The sequence below is a fragment of the Octopus bimaculoides genome, chromosome 1 (assembly GCF_001194135.2).
Source record: "Octopus bimaculoides isolate UCB-OBI-ISO-001 chromosome 1, ASM119413v2, whole genome shotgun sequence".
In the NCBI taxonomy this organism is placed as follows: Eukaryota; Metazoa; Mollusca; class Cephalopoda; order Octopoda; family Octopodidae; genus Octopus; species Octopus bimaculoides.
This window is the reverse complement of record NC_068981.1, coordinates 57658080-57671910: the sequence shown is the minus strand read 5'-3', so window position 1 is coordinate 57671910 and position 13831 is coordinate 57658080. Positions and strand designations below refer to the sequence as shown.

The following is a 13831-nucleotide window of genomic DNA, read 5'->3' as shown; positions in this document are numbered from 1 at the left end:
AATAGAAGACACTTGCCCAAGATGCTATGCAGTGGGACTGAACCCGCAACCATGTGGTTGGTAAGCAAGCTACTTACCAGACAGCCACTCCTATGCCTATGTAAAACTTGACTGTAAAACTTCATCCTCTTTTCAAATGAAATTAATGGGATTTTCATCATGAAGTCATAAAAGATGTTATATTTTTCTTAATCACTTTATTTTGTTTGTTATTCATGTTGTGACTCTTTCTAGTTTAGATTATACAACTGAAATATATATGTATGTATGTATATATATATATATATATGTATGTGTGTGTATATATATATATATATAAAATTCAAGAATCTTCATTTATTTTGATGTTAAATTCATTTTGCAATAGTTTGAGAAATTCTTTAAACTGTTGTTATAAAGATTGAAAACTTGTACTTTTGGTTTGATTTTAATAAAAATCTAATGATAGGAGAACTCTTTGTAAGAAAAACATGCAACCTATTCTCCAATTGTTAGAAAGAAACAAATTGATTTTAGTAGACATTTTTATTTGTGGTTTGATGAAATTGTCCTTTGAAGGACAATTTCAAATACATTAATCTGGTTTTCCTTTAAGAAGACTAGCTTTTTCTTAAATTTAAGAAATGGCATAATCTAATCAATGAGTATACAAAGAACTTAGGATATTCAGTAATAAATTTATTTTACATCATACATTTCAGTGTTGAAAGAAAGCTAAGTAATACATGGTCTCTATTTTTTTGTTTTCATAAATCTTCCCTCACACCAAAACCTGGTCCAGGAGGTGGGGTAGTCAAACAAGTTAGTCCACCTTTTGGCTCACAAGAAAAACGATGTTGCTGACCACTTCTGAAATACAAAGCATTTTATAATGTATAATTTTCTTAATGCTGAAAAAATTTGAATTTACATATTAACTATATTTAAACTGAATAATGAAGAAATTTGTATTTTTAGTTGAATGTTCTTTGTTCACTTTGTTCAAAATGACCCAGACCTATGTTATGGAGGTAGGTGGTTAACTATGTGCTTCAGGGTTATATTGTAGATTGCACATGTGTTACCATAAGAAAATGTGTTGTGTATGCACACTTAATCATGTATTTCACTGAGGTGCAGAAGTTTTTTGATCATGTTCCATCTAGATGATTGTCCAACTGTTATGATGACTAGTGGAAACTGTTGAGTAATGTAGTAGATTCTGTTTGATTCTTTGGCAAATTAAGATAGTGATCTTCTGTGATGTAATCGTGTTAATGATTGGTTGGATATGTAAATAACCTTTGCCAAGCTCAATGAATTATATGAAATTTGAAACTTTTGAGGACATAGCCCTGTGAATAAAATAAAATAAAATGGAAGGCTATCTGGTAATTTATGAGGAAGAGAAACTAGATGTAGCATGTTAGGAATAGTCACAGTTCAAAGTTGTGAATTGTACGAGGGATGGAGTCAGTATGGGCAAAAGACAGACCTTGAATGATTAGAAAAATAACAATAATTTGATGATAGGTATATCTAGTAAGGAGAAGGTGAATGAGTTTTGCCAATATCCTGTACAAAATTGAAACAATATCTGTGAATCTGAGCATAGTTGGGAGGAAATGCATATATAACGACACAGGTGCATTCACCTTCAGTAATGCTGGGAAGTGGCACAGAAAAAAAGGTATTGCAAATGGTTATATAACTCGATGCAAGGGAGATTATTCTAAATAGACAAACGGTTAATGAAATTTGATAGATATGCTCAAAAGAGTCATTCACGCTACCAGGAATAGTTGCTGGGATGATGAAAATAACAGGATGTGCTGTTCGTTTGCGTAGTCCATCAGACTGTTGCTTGCCTCAACCTGACCGAGCACGGCTATGATCAGTGATCCTACTTTATACATTCTGTCTTAGAAGTATCTAGGATTAAGTACAGAGAGGCATCATTCTTAATGATAAGCAACATCAATGTCAACTCGTTAAAGAGCAAAGGAAATACTTCAGAAATTAATTAGTGAGACATCAAAATTATAGACTAAGTTATGAGAATGGTAGAGCTCTTGCACAGTCGATTAAGGAGAGAACTAGCTGCAGTTTGGGTTGGTGCAAGAATAGGGAACCATTGATATGGCATTAAATGAGACAACCAAGAACAAATCACTGTAACTAGCATTCTTTGACCTGGTTAAGGCTTGATGGCACCATGTTCAGTATGAAAGCCACTAAAAGAACTGGATGTAGATGAATTGCTTGTGAACTGACATCAACAGTACCAGTGAGGAATTTAACATGACGGTAAGGTGTCCTTAAAGCTCACTTTTTAGCCTATTTAGCTTACTGCAGGAGTTTAAAGCTGTCTGAAGAAAGTTCTCTCTGCTGACAACTGGTTCTCATAGTCAAATCAGTTGAAAAATCTCAAGTGTAAGCAAGGGATTGTAGAACTTAACTGTTATCTAGGAAGTGGCCATACTTGATATGTCAAAAAGGAATAGACGTTTATAGTGTATGTGTGCTGAACATTAGAAGCATCAGTTGTGGTGTGCAAGAGAGACGATTGCGCTGGTATGGACATGTGGTGAGAATGGATGAGGATAGCTGCGTGAAAAAGTGCCACACCCTAACAGTTGAGGGAACCCGTGGAAGAGGTAGGCCCAGGAAGACCTGGGCTGAGGTGGTGAGGCAAGACCTTCGTACATTGGGCCTCACTGAGGCGATGACTACTGACCGAGACCTTTGGAAATGTGCTGTGCGTGAGAAGACCCGGCAAGCCAAGTAAGATCGTTGCCAGTGCCCCTGGACTGGCTCTTGTGCGGGTGGCACATGAGATGCACCATTTTGAGCGTGGCCGTTGCCAGTACCGCCTGACTGGCTCCCGTAGGATTTTCGAGTGAGATCGTTGCCAGTGCCCCTGGACTGGCCTGTGCGGGTGGCACATAAAAGACACCATTTCGAGCGTGGCCGTTTTCGTGCGGGTGACACGTAAAAGCACCCACTACACTCTCTGAGTGGTTGGCGTTAGGAAGGGCATCCAGCTGTAGAAACTCTGCCAAATTAGATTGGAGCCTGGTGTTGCCATCCGGTTTCACCAGTCCTCAGTCGAATCGTCCAACCCATGCTAGCATGGAAAGCGGACGTTAAACGATGATGATGTGTAATGTTAACTTGCATGAACAACAGAGTACAGCTGAGCAGAGAGAAAAGAAATCAGCAAAAGTGTGTAAGAGAGGCAACTGCACTGCTACAAATGTGATGCATATGAAAGATGACAAGCAATCTAATAGAACAAGCCTGTGAAAGCAGAAGTGACAAAAGCTGATCTTAGTTGAATTTCATGAAGATAACAAAAGACTGTCCAAACTACTCAAGTAACTGTTGACTATGCAAGCAGTGAGGGATGTGAAAAGATGATGATACACAAACAAACACTTAAAAATAAAAAGGGAATAATGATGACAGTGCAAAAGACTATGCGTGTACATAGTATGGATACTCATACATTTTAAAAGATGGGAAGGGTTTATGATCATAAGAGAAGACATTAGGAAAAGAAAACCAGTTACTGAAAGTAGGGCAATACCAAGGAGTAACCCAAAGAACTGGTGTCAGGCCATTCAGATATGTAGATGCGCATATGAGCAGTCATCTAAATTGTGCAGTGAAGGGGTAATTGATTAGAGGATATATGTTTAAACTACAGAGAGGAGGGTTTAGGATGTATGGATTGAGATATTTGAATATGAATCTCCATGTTATCCCTGATCAAGTAGACTTCTCATCAAAGGTGTTACAGCCATAACCATCTTGCCTAGTTTTCAGACATAATGTATCTAGGATTTGGGCAATGAGGCAATTGGTGGAAGTAGATTCCTTGAATAAGAGTATTTTCTTGTGGAAGAATGGGTTTTTGAGCATGCCAGATGTTCTTCCCTGTATCAGACAATACTACTTTTACTAATTAGTGTTAATGTAATATTGCTGAAGTTGTAGAGCTTCTAGAGTGCATCAAGTCTTGAGAAAGAAATGTTGCAAAATAAGTTGGAACAATGTGATCATAAACTTTACTGCTTTGTATAACTATATGAGTTTTTGTATTAAAAATTGTATTGGAAGAACTTAAAATATTTTTGTAAATATAGTAATGCTATTATATGGAATCAACAATAGTTACATATTGAGAAATTTGACTAACATGGAGTAGATATAAATGCGATGAGGAAAAAGAAGTATCTAATTTCTTTTCATGGAAGACAATTTTGCATTCTGGCAATATGCAGTGCTTGAGAAGATCCATCAAATCAAGTGAAATCGTAGTCATGGCTGATGTTGGTGTCATGTAACTGGCACCCATGCTGGTGGCATGTAAAGAGCGCCGTTTGAGCATTGGGCCGCATGGAGGCAAAGTGGCTGAGTTCCTTTCGAGTGTTGAGCCTCACCGAGGCAACAACTGAGACCCATGAAACCAAGCAAAATCACAATTGTGGCAGATACCGGTGTCATGCAAATGGCACCTGTGCTAGTGGCATGTAAAAGCACCCATTACACTCTTGGAGTGGTTGGCATCCAGCCATAGAAAACCATGCCAAATCAGACTGAAGTCTGGTACAGCTTCCCAGCTTACCAGCGCTGGTCAAACCATCCAAGCCATGCCAGCATGGACAATGGACGTTAAATGATAATGATGATCAAAGGTATCAAATAAAGTCTCCTCGAACTGAAGTGAAGGCTTTATAGATAAAATACAATCTTTGCATTCTAAGGTTTCTAACCTCTTACTTAGGATACAACCTACAATGATATTCTCTCTAGCAGCAGCAGACCCAGGCTGTGTCACTTGACAGGCAGAAGATAGCAAGCTGATGAAATACCTACTGCTCTCTGGTAAGTTTGTTTTCAAACCTATGGCAGTGGAAACGTTCTAGGTACCTGAATCACCTTCCTACATTGGTTGGAATAGAGCTCACCATCTTGTGGGAGTGAGTTCTGCAAGGTAGAATGGCTGTTTTAGCACATCTCCCTTACGACTCTTCAGAGTGGTAAGGGAGATGTCTCTGAAGACTATGATACATTTGCATAATTCACTAATGAAGTACTTCAAAAACTAAATTTGAAGAAAGATAATCAGTATTGGTAACCTGATAAGAACATCCAACTTTGATATTTGACTCAGTGTTTTTTTTAAACCAAGAAGGGAGCTGCCATGTATTGCTTGTTCTGCTAAAAATACCTCAAGTCACACCATACCACCTTAGAAAAGGAAAGGACACATCAGAAAACATAGTTAATAAAACAGACAGGATAATTAGCTGGAAAGCATTTAGCCATAGGTTTGCTTGAGAGATGCCTGAGATTAAAGAACAACTACCAAGAAGAAAGAACTAAAAAGGCAACATAGTACTTATTTGAAATTGTAACATAAATCCAAGTCTTCTGGATTCGAATACTACAAAAGCATATGGAGAAATCAGATAGAAATGTTAATAAAAGATTCCTGTACAGAATAATTGGTTTAATGAATGCATGGGAAATAAAAACTTACTGTGGTCCTGCTATGGGCTTTTTACCAACTTTAATATCATCCAAAATATTATTTATGTCTTCAACAGTTAAATCTTCCTGTAATCAACATCAAATTATTTAGACATTAATATGAATTATATTTTTCAGTTTGAACAATTATTAAAATGATTACTTTCAACACAAAAGCCAATATTTTCAGATGTGTTTAATCCTTTTGATACTAACCTAAGATCACCTCTGATTCAACAGCACAAAAGCACAAGTTTTAAAATGGTTATATTCAAATTTAGATTTTCCATCATAATTTTACAAAAGAACTTTTTTATTAACATTCCAAACACAAGTTTACTGATAGAGAAGTTACTTTACCAATCCCCTCGAAATTATTGTTTATTATAGCAATTAAATGAAACACTTAGGCATAGTATATCATTAGGAATATGGTAATAAATATATTAACACTGAAATAATAGATATTCTATGTTATATACATTTAAATCTTTTGATCTGACTTGTTATCAAATTAATAGTGCAATACTAAGTCAGTAATGTGAAAAGTTACAGATTAATGAGCTTTAGACCAGTACTAACTAGCCACTGTACATTAATGTCAGCAATGGAAAATCAAGGTTTAGAATTTAAGTTTTCATACCCCACCCACCACATTTTGGTAGCAAATCAATTCTTGATTCTGAATTTACATTCTCTAAATAATTTTATTCAATACATGTTAACCAGCTAGTAATCTTAACAGCAGTGTTACAAATAACCTTGATTATTTTCTTTCTAGTGCAATCAGAAAATAACAAAGACAGGTGTTTATCTTCAGAGCCAGAAAATATTTCAGCCTTTAACAATTACTAACTTCTGCAAAGCTCATGTGATAACCCACAATGTAACTGTTATATATACAGACATCCAAGACTGCATCTGGGGAAAGGCTACTTGACTAATTAGCATGAATTCACTCACATATTCCAACCTCTGGTGCACAGACAATGTCTCCACACTCTGCAATTTCTATTTCTACAACAAGGGTCTCTGCAGCTGAAGGAACTCCTCTATTGACTCAGTCCACTACTATCTGTTTGATGCTGACTTTTGTTTCAAAGATTTGCCTTACTTTCACACAAGAAATGTGAGTTAGCAAGGATTAATAAAGGTTAATAAACCTGGTAAAATTTAACCAACTTATTCTTTATTCCTTTGGTAAACCAAGGAAAATGAAAATCATAAGGATACTATTGATATTTTACTAGCGCTAATTGTAAAGGAATTTAATACATTTATATATTAACACTGTGGAAAAAAGCAATACTCACATAATAATCATCATTGATTTGCACCATAGGAGCATTCACACAAGCTCCAAGACATTCTACTTCAGTAAGAGTAAACATATTGTCGGTGGTAGTTTCACCAACGTTAATACCTAAACAAATAAAAAAAAATATATATATATATATATATATATATATATATATATATATATAATTCTGATTGTTAAAATCTTTCAGTTAGTTTCTTCACTTTGTGTTGTAATGGCTTCTACAGCTGTGAAGAGTTAAGTCCTAACGTATTTTGTGGTATGCATTTTAGTATACCTGCAACAATTATTGTTGTACCTCAGGTGGAAGGAGCGCATAACTGCTTTTTTCTACTTGATTGAGAATAAATTTCAATTGAAGTCTTTGATCAAGTGATTAATAATGGCATAGCATACATTATGCAGGCTGCATAGGGAGATCACTTCCTATACATGTGTTTACTGTAGTTGAAGATATATCATGATTCAGGAAGTGGGTGGCCAATTTAGGTACTGCATAGAGTGGCCTAAACCCACATTACACCACTAGATTAGTAGCACAAACATCCATTTGTTAATCAATTATTTCAACAGCAATCCATTCTATACATTATAGAATGAAAAAATAACTATACATTTAGTAATATTTTTTTTTTATTATAAGTAAGTAGTTTCATATTTTAATTATGCAAACTTACCAAGATTTTTCTTTATGGCTTCAAGGATTAAATCAGAGCCAATGCCACCTAGCATACAAGGAGTTGTGGTACATACCTGGACAAGGTTCTTGCCCACAGGTTCTCTAAGAATACAAGAATATCGTAAGTGTTAGAGAAAATATGAAATGCAATACATTTAATTATTATATTCTGGATAAAAGTATTTTAAATTAAAAAAATAAATATTTACTTGATTATATAAAGGATAGCAGTGCACTTGCCCTGACACTGAGAAGAATGAAGTATGCAAATAATATTACAAAATGACTGCTGAAAGAAAGGGGTTACCCAAAAAGAATCCAACAAAGGAACCAGCTAATGAGGTTGACTGTTGTAGAAAAGTCATTAAAGATATGAATGCAGGGAAAGCAACAGGTCCATCAGGGGTAGATGCTGAGGTGTTGAACAAATCTAGCAAAGTAAGATACATGTTAATTACTGTGACAGCCAATCAGATATTGTAGGGAGGTGTTATTCTCCATGGCTGATACAACAGAATACCTTGAACCACAGGTGCAAATAAGATTCTCCAAACATTAAACTGATAAACTAAGCAATGAAGCTGGAAGAAAGAATTATAACAAAACTCATGAGGGAGAGAACTACCTTAGATATGATGCAGCTTGAGTTTGTGCATTGTGAGACCCATTCAAACTATATACAGAGATGCTGTCAGTAAAATGAGAATTTATAACAACCTCATTTAGAAATTTTAGCATGTAGATTGGTGTCCATGAAAACTCATTTTTGAGTTCCTTCCTGTTTATTATTGTTCTTCAGGCAATAACAGGAGACTCAAAACTAGGTGTTGGTTTTTGGGAACTCCTGTCTGTTGATGACTTAGTTTTGAATGTCAAATCAGCCAAAGAATACGAGGAAAACCTCCAAATGTGAAAGCAGGATCCAGCATCAAGAGGCTAAAAAGGAAAACTTAAGAGATTCAAAAGTTTTAGCTACTAAGAGGAAATACAGAACTCTACTGCTATCTAGAAACTATTTCATCATCATTATCTTTTAACATCTACTTTGCCATGCAGCAGATTTCTTATAGCCAGATGCCCTTCCTGACACCAACCCTCAACTGTTCCCAAGATAATTCCTCATGGCCAAATATTTTTTTGCAGAATACTGCATGTATGACAGTGGCATTCATTTACATAATGTAAAGACAAAGAGATACATACATACATACATACATACATACATATATACAACAGGCTTCTATCAATTTCTATCAAAATCCACTCACAAGGTTTTGGATGGCTTCGCTTCAGTAGAAGGTGCCATGCAGTGAGACTGAACCTGAAACCATGTGGTTGGAAAGCAAACTCCTTAACTGCACAACCACATCTATGTCTGAACACCCAGTAAATAATTGGTACACAAAAGGTGCAATGATATCTTAGGGAAACAGACAGAGAGAAAATGGATTTCATATGTAGATGTACAGGAATAGCCAACAGTAAGAACATCCAAGAAATGAATTCTTTCAGTTGCTCAGAAATCTTGTTCGAAGTAGTTAATAGCTTGTTATCTAGGTGACCTAATCAGCTGTGGAGGTATGTATTACAAAAGTATAGAAGCTAAAGTAAAGACAAGGCGGAAAAATTTCAGGGAGTTATTACCTCTCTCCATATTAAGAATAGACTGTATGATGTTTGTGTACAATGTGTTGTTTTGTCTCCAGTCAGCCTTGATTGAGCAGACTCTTCCTCAAAGGTCTTCCAACCTTCACCATACCATTTCTTTTAGGGTTATCTAAGACTACATTATCTAATGTATTGTTTCCATTTTTAAAGACGGTGTGTGATTTGGAAGAATTTGGCTGCTGTTTTCAGCAGTTCAAATGACCACATAGAGGCCTCCACTTTGGTTTGTGCAAAGTGTGATATGATGATGATAATGGTTGGTAGGATTATAATGGAGTGTTATATTTAATACTTAGTAGATACGTATAATTTTCAATGCATTAAAGTTCTTTACCTGTTAAACATAGTGTAGAATGTAGCTACTTCATAGACTCTCATACGTGATATTCCCACCATGTCAGCTACTTTATGCATTGCTGAGATGGGAGTCCAACCTGTAAAAGAAGAAAAAAAGTGTAACAAGTTACAGAAGTTTAACAAGTTACAGGAGTTTAACAAGTTACATGAGGCAGCTTCTATGTGAGTGCTCAGCCAGTTAGAAACAACAATCAAACCTTTCATAACACTGTGTAACAAAACTTTTCATTTTTCTTGTGTGCGGTAAGTGTTATTTTCTATTTGCTTCATCTCAAAATCAAATGAAATGACAACTATTTCCTTCAAACTTTGCTTTTGTGACCTGGATATCAATGCTTTGAAACTAAACTATTTTTCATTACATTTCAGACATATTCAGTGCTGAGTTGTTGAAGCAGAAATATCATTGTAGCAAATATTGTGCACAACACCACAGATTTCCTTGTCAGTTGCTTGACATTAACCACTTGAGCATGTCCCTTTGTGGCTGACAATATGTGCATCTCTGATCATGAGTATGAGTAATGAGTATGTAGCATCATAACCATGTGTTGAGAGAGATTCTTTGGGGTTTGAATAAATGTAACAAAAGCAAAGTTTGAAGGAAATATTAGCCATTTTTCATACCTTTTCGGGGTGAGCAAATAAGATATAACAGTTGCTAGGACAAAAATCATGTTACACAGCTTAGTAGTACTTGTCATAATGACATTGATAAAGTAACACTAGATACACCAGGCTTGAATGATAAAAATGTGCTAAACAACGTTAGACATCTCACATTTAGGTCCTCCCAAATGAGATGGCACAGGATCAAAAAGAATGAAAATATGTGAAATTACAAGGTTTTCCATCCCAAATCAGCATGAGAAAGAAAATGAACACTGAAATGATGATAATGACATGGAATTTATATTTTAATCAAACAAGTATGCTTTTTATTGGGAGGTAATCATTGATTTAATCAGATATTTGATTAATTCATAATTAGTTGAATAAATCTCTCCATTTAAAATCTACCTACAAGTTAGAAATATACAAATATAACAGATTTTTAAATATTTTTTTACCCACCATATTGCCTCTGCGCAAGATCCAGAAGTGGAATAACAGCTGCAGCTTTATGGGCCTCAGGATAGTTGGAAATTATGGCTTCAGCTCTCTATAGAAAACAAAGAAATCAAAATATATAGTTTTTTGCTACTGTAAGTGCACTAAACTTCTAAAGAATGGAAAAAGATTTAAACAAAGAGCTTTACAAAGCTTGTGACACTTAATACTAATTTACACACAATCTAGCTACAATTTCATTTAAATTGTATTAACATTTTTGAGATAATCTAGTTTTAGCAGTAGTTCTTTGAATTAAAACTACCAAATGAAAATAGTTTCTGTCCAGCCAAGTATTTAAGATATAGTGAAATAAAAGTGAAGGAGTGTTCATCAGATTCTTAAAAGACATAATAAGTAATTTCAAAAGTTTTCCATATATTTTACTGCTATTCTACAATTATTATGCTTAGTGTCATCTACTTCTGATGAATAAATTTATAAATCTTTATAACATTATTTTGTTATACTAAAACTTTTGATTGCCTTTTTGTGTCAGTTAAAATTGTTTAAAGTATGACACTCAAACTTGTTTCATTATGTTAAAGATTTTGATCATATCTTCAATATCATTCTGCGGTTTAAAGTGAAAAAGTTCAATTTTGTTTCATGAGTTAAAGACTATATTTATGTCTTTGATTTCATCCCCAAGGCTATTAAAAGTATAACACTCAAACACATGTTATGACACACTGAATAATATTATAGATAATCTAACATTTTAAAGACAGTTTCTTTAAATTTTACACCACTGTTGAATTTGACTTCTTAAAAGCATATCCTTTAATGCTTACTACAGATGTTTGATGCAGCAAGAATTTACCTTACTTACAAAATATATCTCTAGAAAAAACGTACTTTTACAAGTAATTATGAATTAGCTAATATCAAACTATACTTACAACAGTAAGTAATGATTTGAGGCAAGCAGGTTTCACACTTTTACCTATTGGAACTAGTAAAAGTGCATAACTCTGAAAAAACTTTTGTTAGTGCATAGCTGTTTGAAAGGTAAAATTCCCATTGAAATCAGTGAACAAGAAAGTGGATATACAACATCTAAGTTTGGAACAGAACTGTTTTGTTGGGCCTCCTCCAAGACTGGCTGAGAAAAGAAAGAGACCATGACTTACTGGTTTGCCTCAGAGTAGGCATCTAGTGTAAATACTTGTAACAGACTGGACTTTATAACAAGGCCAGATTGGGGAGGTTGGTGGGGAGGATGTTAAATCAGGCAATGAAGTGAGTTTTCTACTAAAACGCAGGTGTGTAGAATTTTGCTCTATAGGGCTTCACATAGTTTCTGTCAGTCTAGTTTCACTTGTTTGATCAGTCCAAGAATATAGTAGAAGACACTTGCCCAGGAGGAGTCGAACCATGAAACACAAATTTTAGTAACATGGCCATGCCAGGATCATTCTGAGGAATGATTTTTAAAAAGTCTAGTAGGATACACAAAGGTTATGGGTACTACTCCTCCTTTCTGACTAAACCCTAAAAAACAGCAAATAATCTATATAAAAAATACTTCATCAACAGGAGAATTCAAGTCTATCTTCCTAAATGAAAATATGTTTACTAACTTATTGACAACATGACAAGAAAATACATTTCATATGTTTTAAATGTAAGCTAAATAAATGATGATAGTCCTCTAGAAAAAAGAATATATTAATTGTTAAAAGTTAAAGCATTTATTATAACAAGATACCTACCTTCAGATTTTCTGCAGTGAATTCAAATGGTGTTTGGGGATTATTATAGCTGCTGTCACGGTGCTAAAACAATTTGAAAATAAAATATGAAGTTTAAGATGGTACTTAAAGTCTTCTATTTAAAACAACAGTTATAATTAAACATTATTAGCATATGAAAATATGCCAATTGCAAGATATGAGAAGGGACCTTAAGTCTTTCTCATATAGAACAGTCTCTCTAGTGCTAAGGACATAAAATACACTCATTTTATCAATATCAAAGTTGGCTAGTTTTCCTTGTTACTATCTGTGCTAGATAACAGAGACTTTGATGATCTATCAGACCCTTGCCAACAGGAAAATGGATGAAAAATGATAATAAATCATTATCGTTTAATGTCCACTATCCATGCTGGTATGGGTTGGATGGTTTGACTGAAAACTGGTAAGCTGGGGGCCTGCACCAGGTTCCAATCTGATTTGGCAAGGTTTCTACAGCTGGATGCCCTTCCTAATGCCAACCACTCCAAGAGTGTAGTGGGTGCTTTTTACATGCCACCAGTGCATGTGCCATTGATGTTACACCAGCATTGGCCACAACTATGGTCTCACTTGGTTTGAGAGTTCAACACAAGCATGGTATATCGCCAAAGGTGTTGGTCACCTATAACGGCCTCCATGAGGCCCAACGCTCAAATGATGCTTTTTACGTGTCACTGGCAACACTGGCATTGGCCACAACACTGGCATTGGCATTGGCCACAACTATGATCTCACTCAATTCAACAGGTCTCCACAAGCACAGTATATTGCCCAATGATTGAAAGGTGCTTTTAACAGGCCAGTTACTTGACACTGGCATTGGCCACAACTATGATCTCACACAATGAATGAGCTAAGATTAAGCTTAATGTGGTGAGTTGAGATTGTCATTGTATGACATGATGTGATTCAATATAATCCTGTTACTATACAGCATAATCATTGGAAAAGAGAAAACTTACCACGAACAGAGCATCACTACTTGCAGGTGTAGTTCGGTGAAGACTGCGCCGGGCATGGTGACTCTTAAAATTAAAAATAGTCATTTTAAATTTATTTTCAATTGCTTAGATCATTAATTTCATTTATATTTCAAAATTTAGGTGACAAACAATCTAATTATAATCTTGTTAAATGTTACATAAATGATTTTCATATAGATAAGATGCGTTCTTTTAAAATCATACCAGCAAAATTTCTCAGAAATTACACCTTACCATCTTAAAAAAAGTAGAAACTATTGGGTATCGTAGACATATACAACATTTGAGAAGTGAGCAGTTGATTGCAATAGGAACAATTTCGAGCTAAATAACAACAAACTTAATCCATAGTACATTTGCTTCATTCAGCTTATCAGAAAGTATGCTATCTCTAGTTTAATGGTTGACATTAGGTCATTTATATATATATATATATATATATATATATATATATATATAT

At 34.9% G+C, this 13831-nt stretch overlaps 1 protein-coding gene and 1 long non-coding RNA gene across 2 annotated transcripts in view; one reads left to right on the top strand and one right to left on the bottom strand.

The window, feature by feature from the left end:
- Positions 1–13831, top strand: part of LOC128247561 (uncharacterized) — a 29051-nt gene that overhangs the window by 14049 nt on the left and 1171 nt on the right. The window lies entirely within an intron of this gene.
- Positions 664–13831, bottom strand: part of LOC106869160 (NADH dehydrogenase [ubiquinone] flavoprotein 2, mitochondrial) — a 31991-nt gene continuing 18823 nt past the window's right edge. The window contains exons 3-10 of the mRNA XM_014914773.2: positions 13351–13413; positions 12365–12427; positions 10614–10701; positions 9517–9616; positions 7513–7616; positions 6831–6940; positions 5528–5604; positions 664–849 (exon numbers count right to left, since the gene is read on the bottom strand). Of these exons, the coding sequence (XP_014770259.2) occupies positions 747–849; positions 5528–5604; positions 6831–6940; positions 7513–7616; positions 9517–9616; positions 10614–10701; positions 12365–12427; positions 13351–13413 (708 nt within the window). The 3' untranslated portion in view covers positions 664–746. The remainder of the gene's footprint in view (positions 850–5527; positions 5605–6830; positions 6941–7512; positions 7617–9516; positions 9617–10613; positions 10702–12364; positions 12428–13350; positions 13414–13831) is intronic.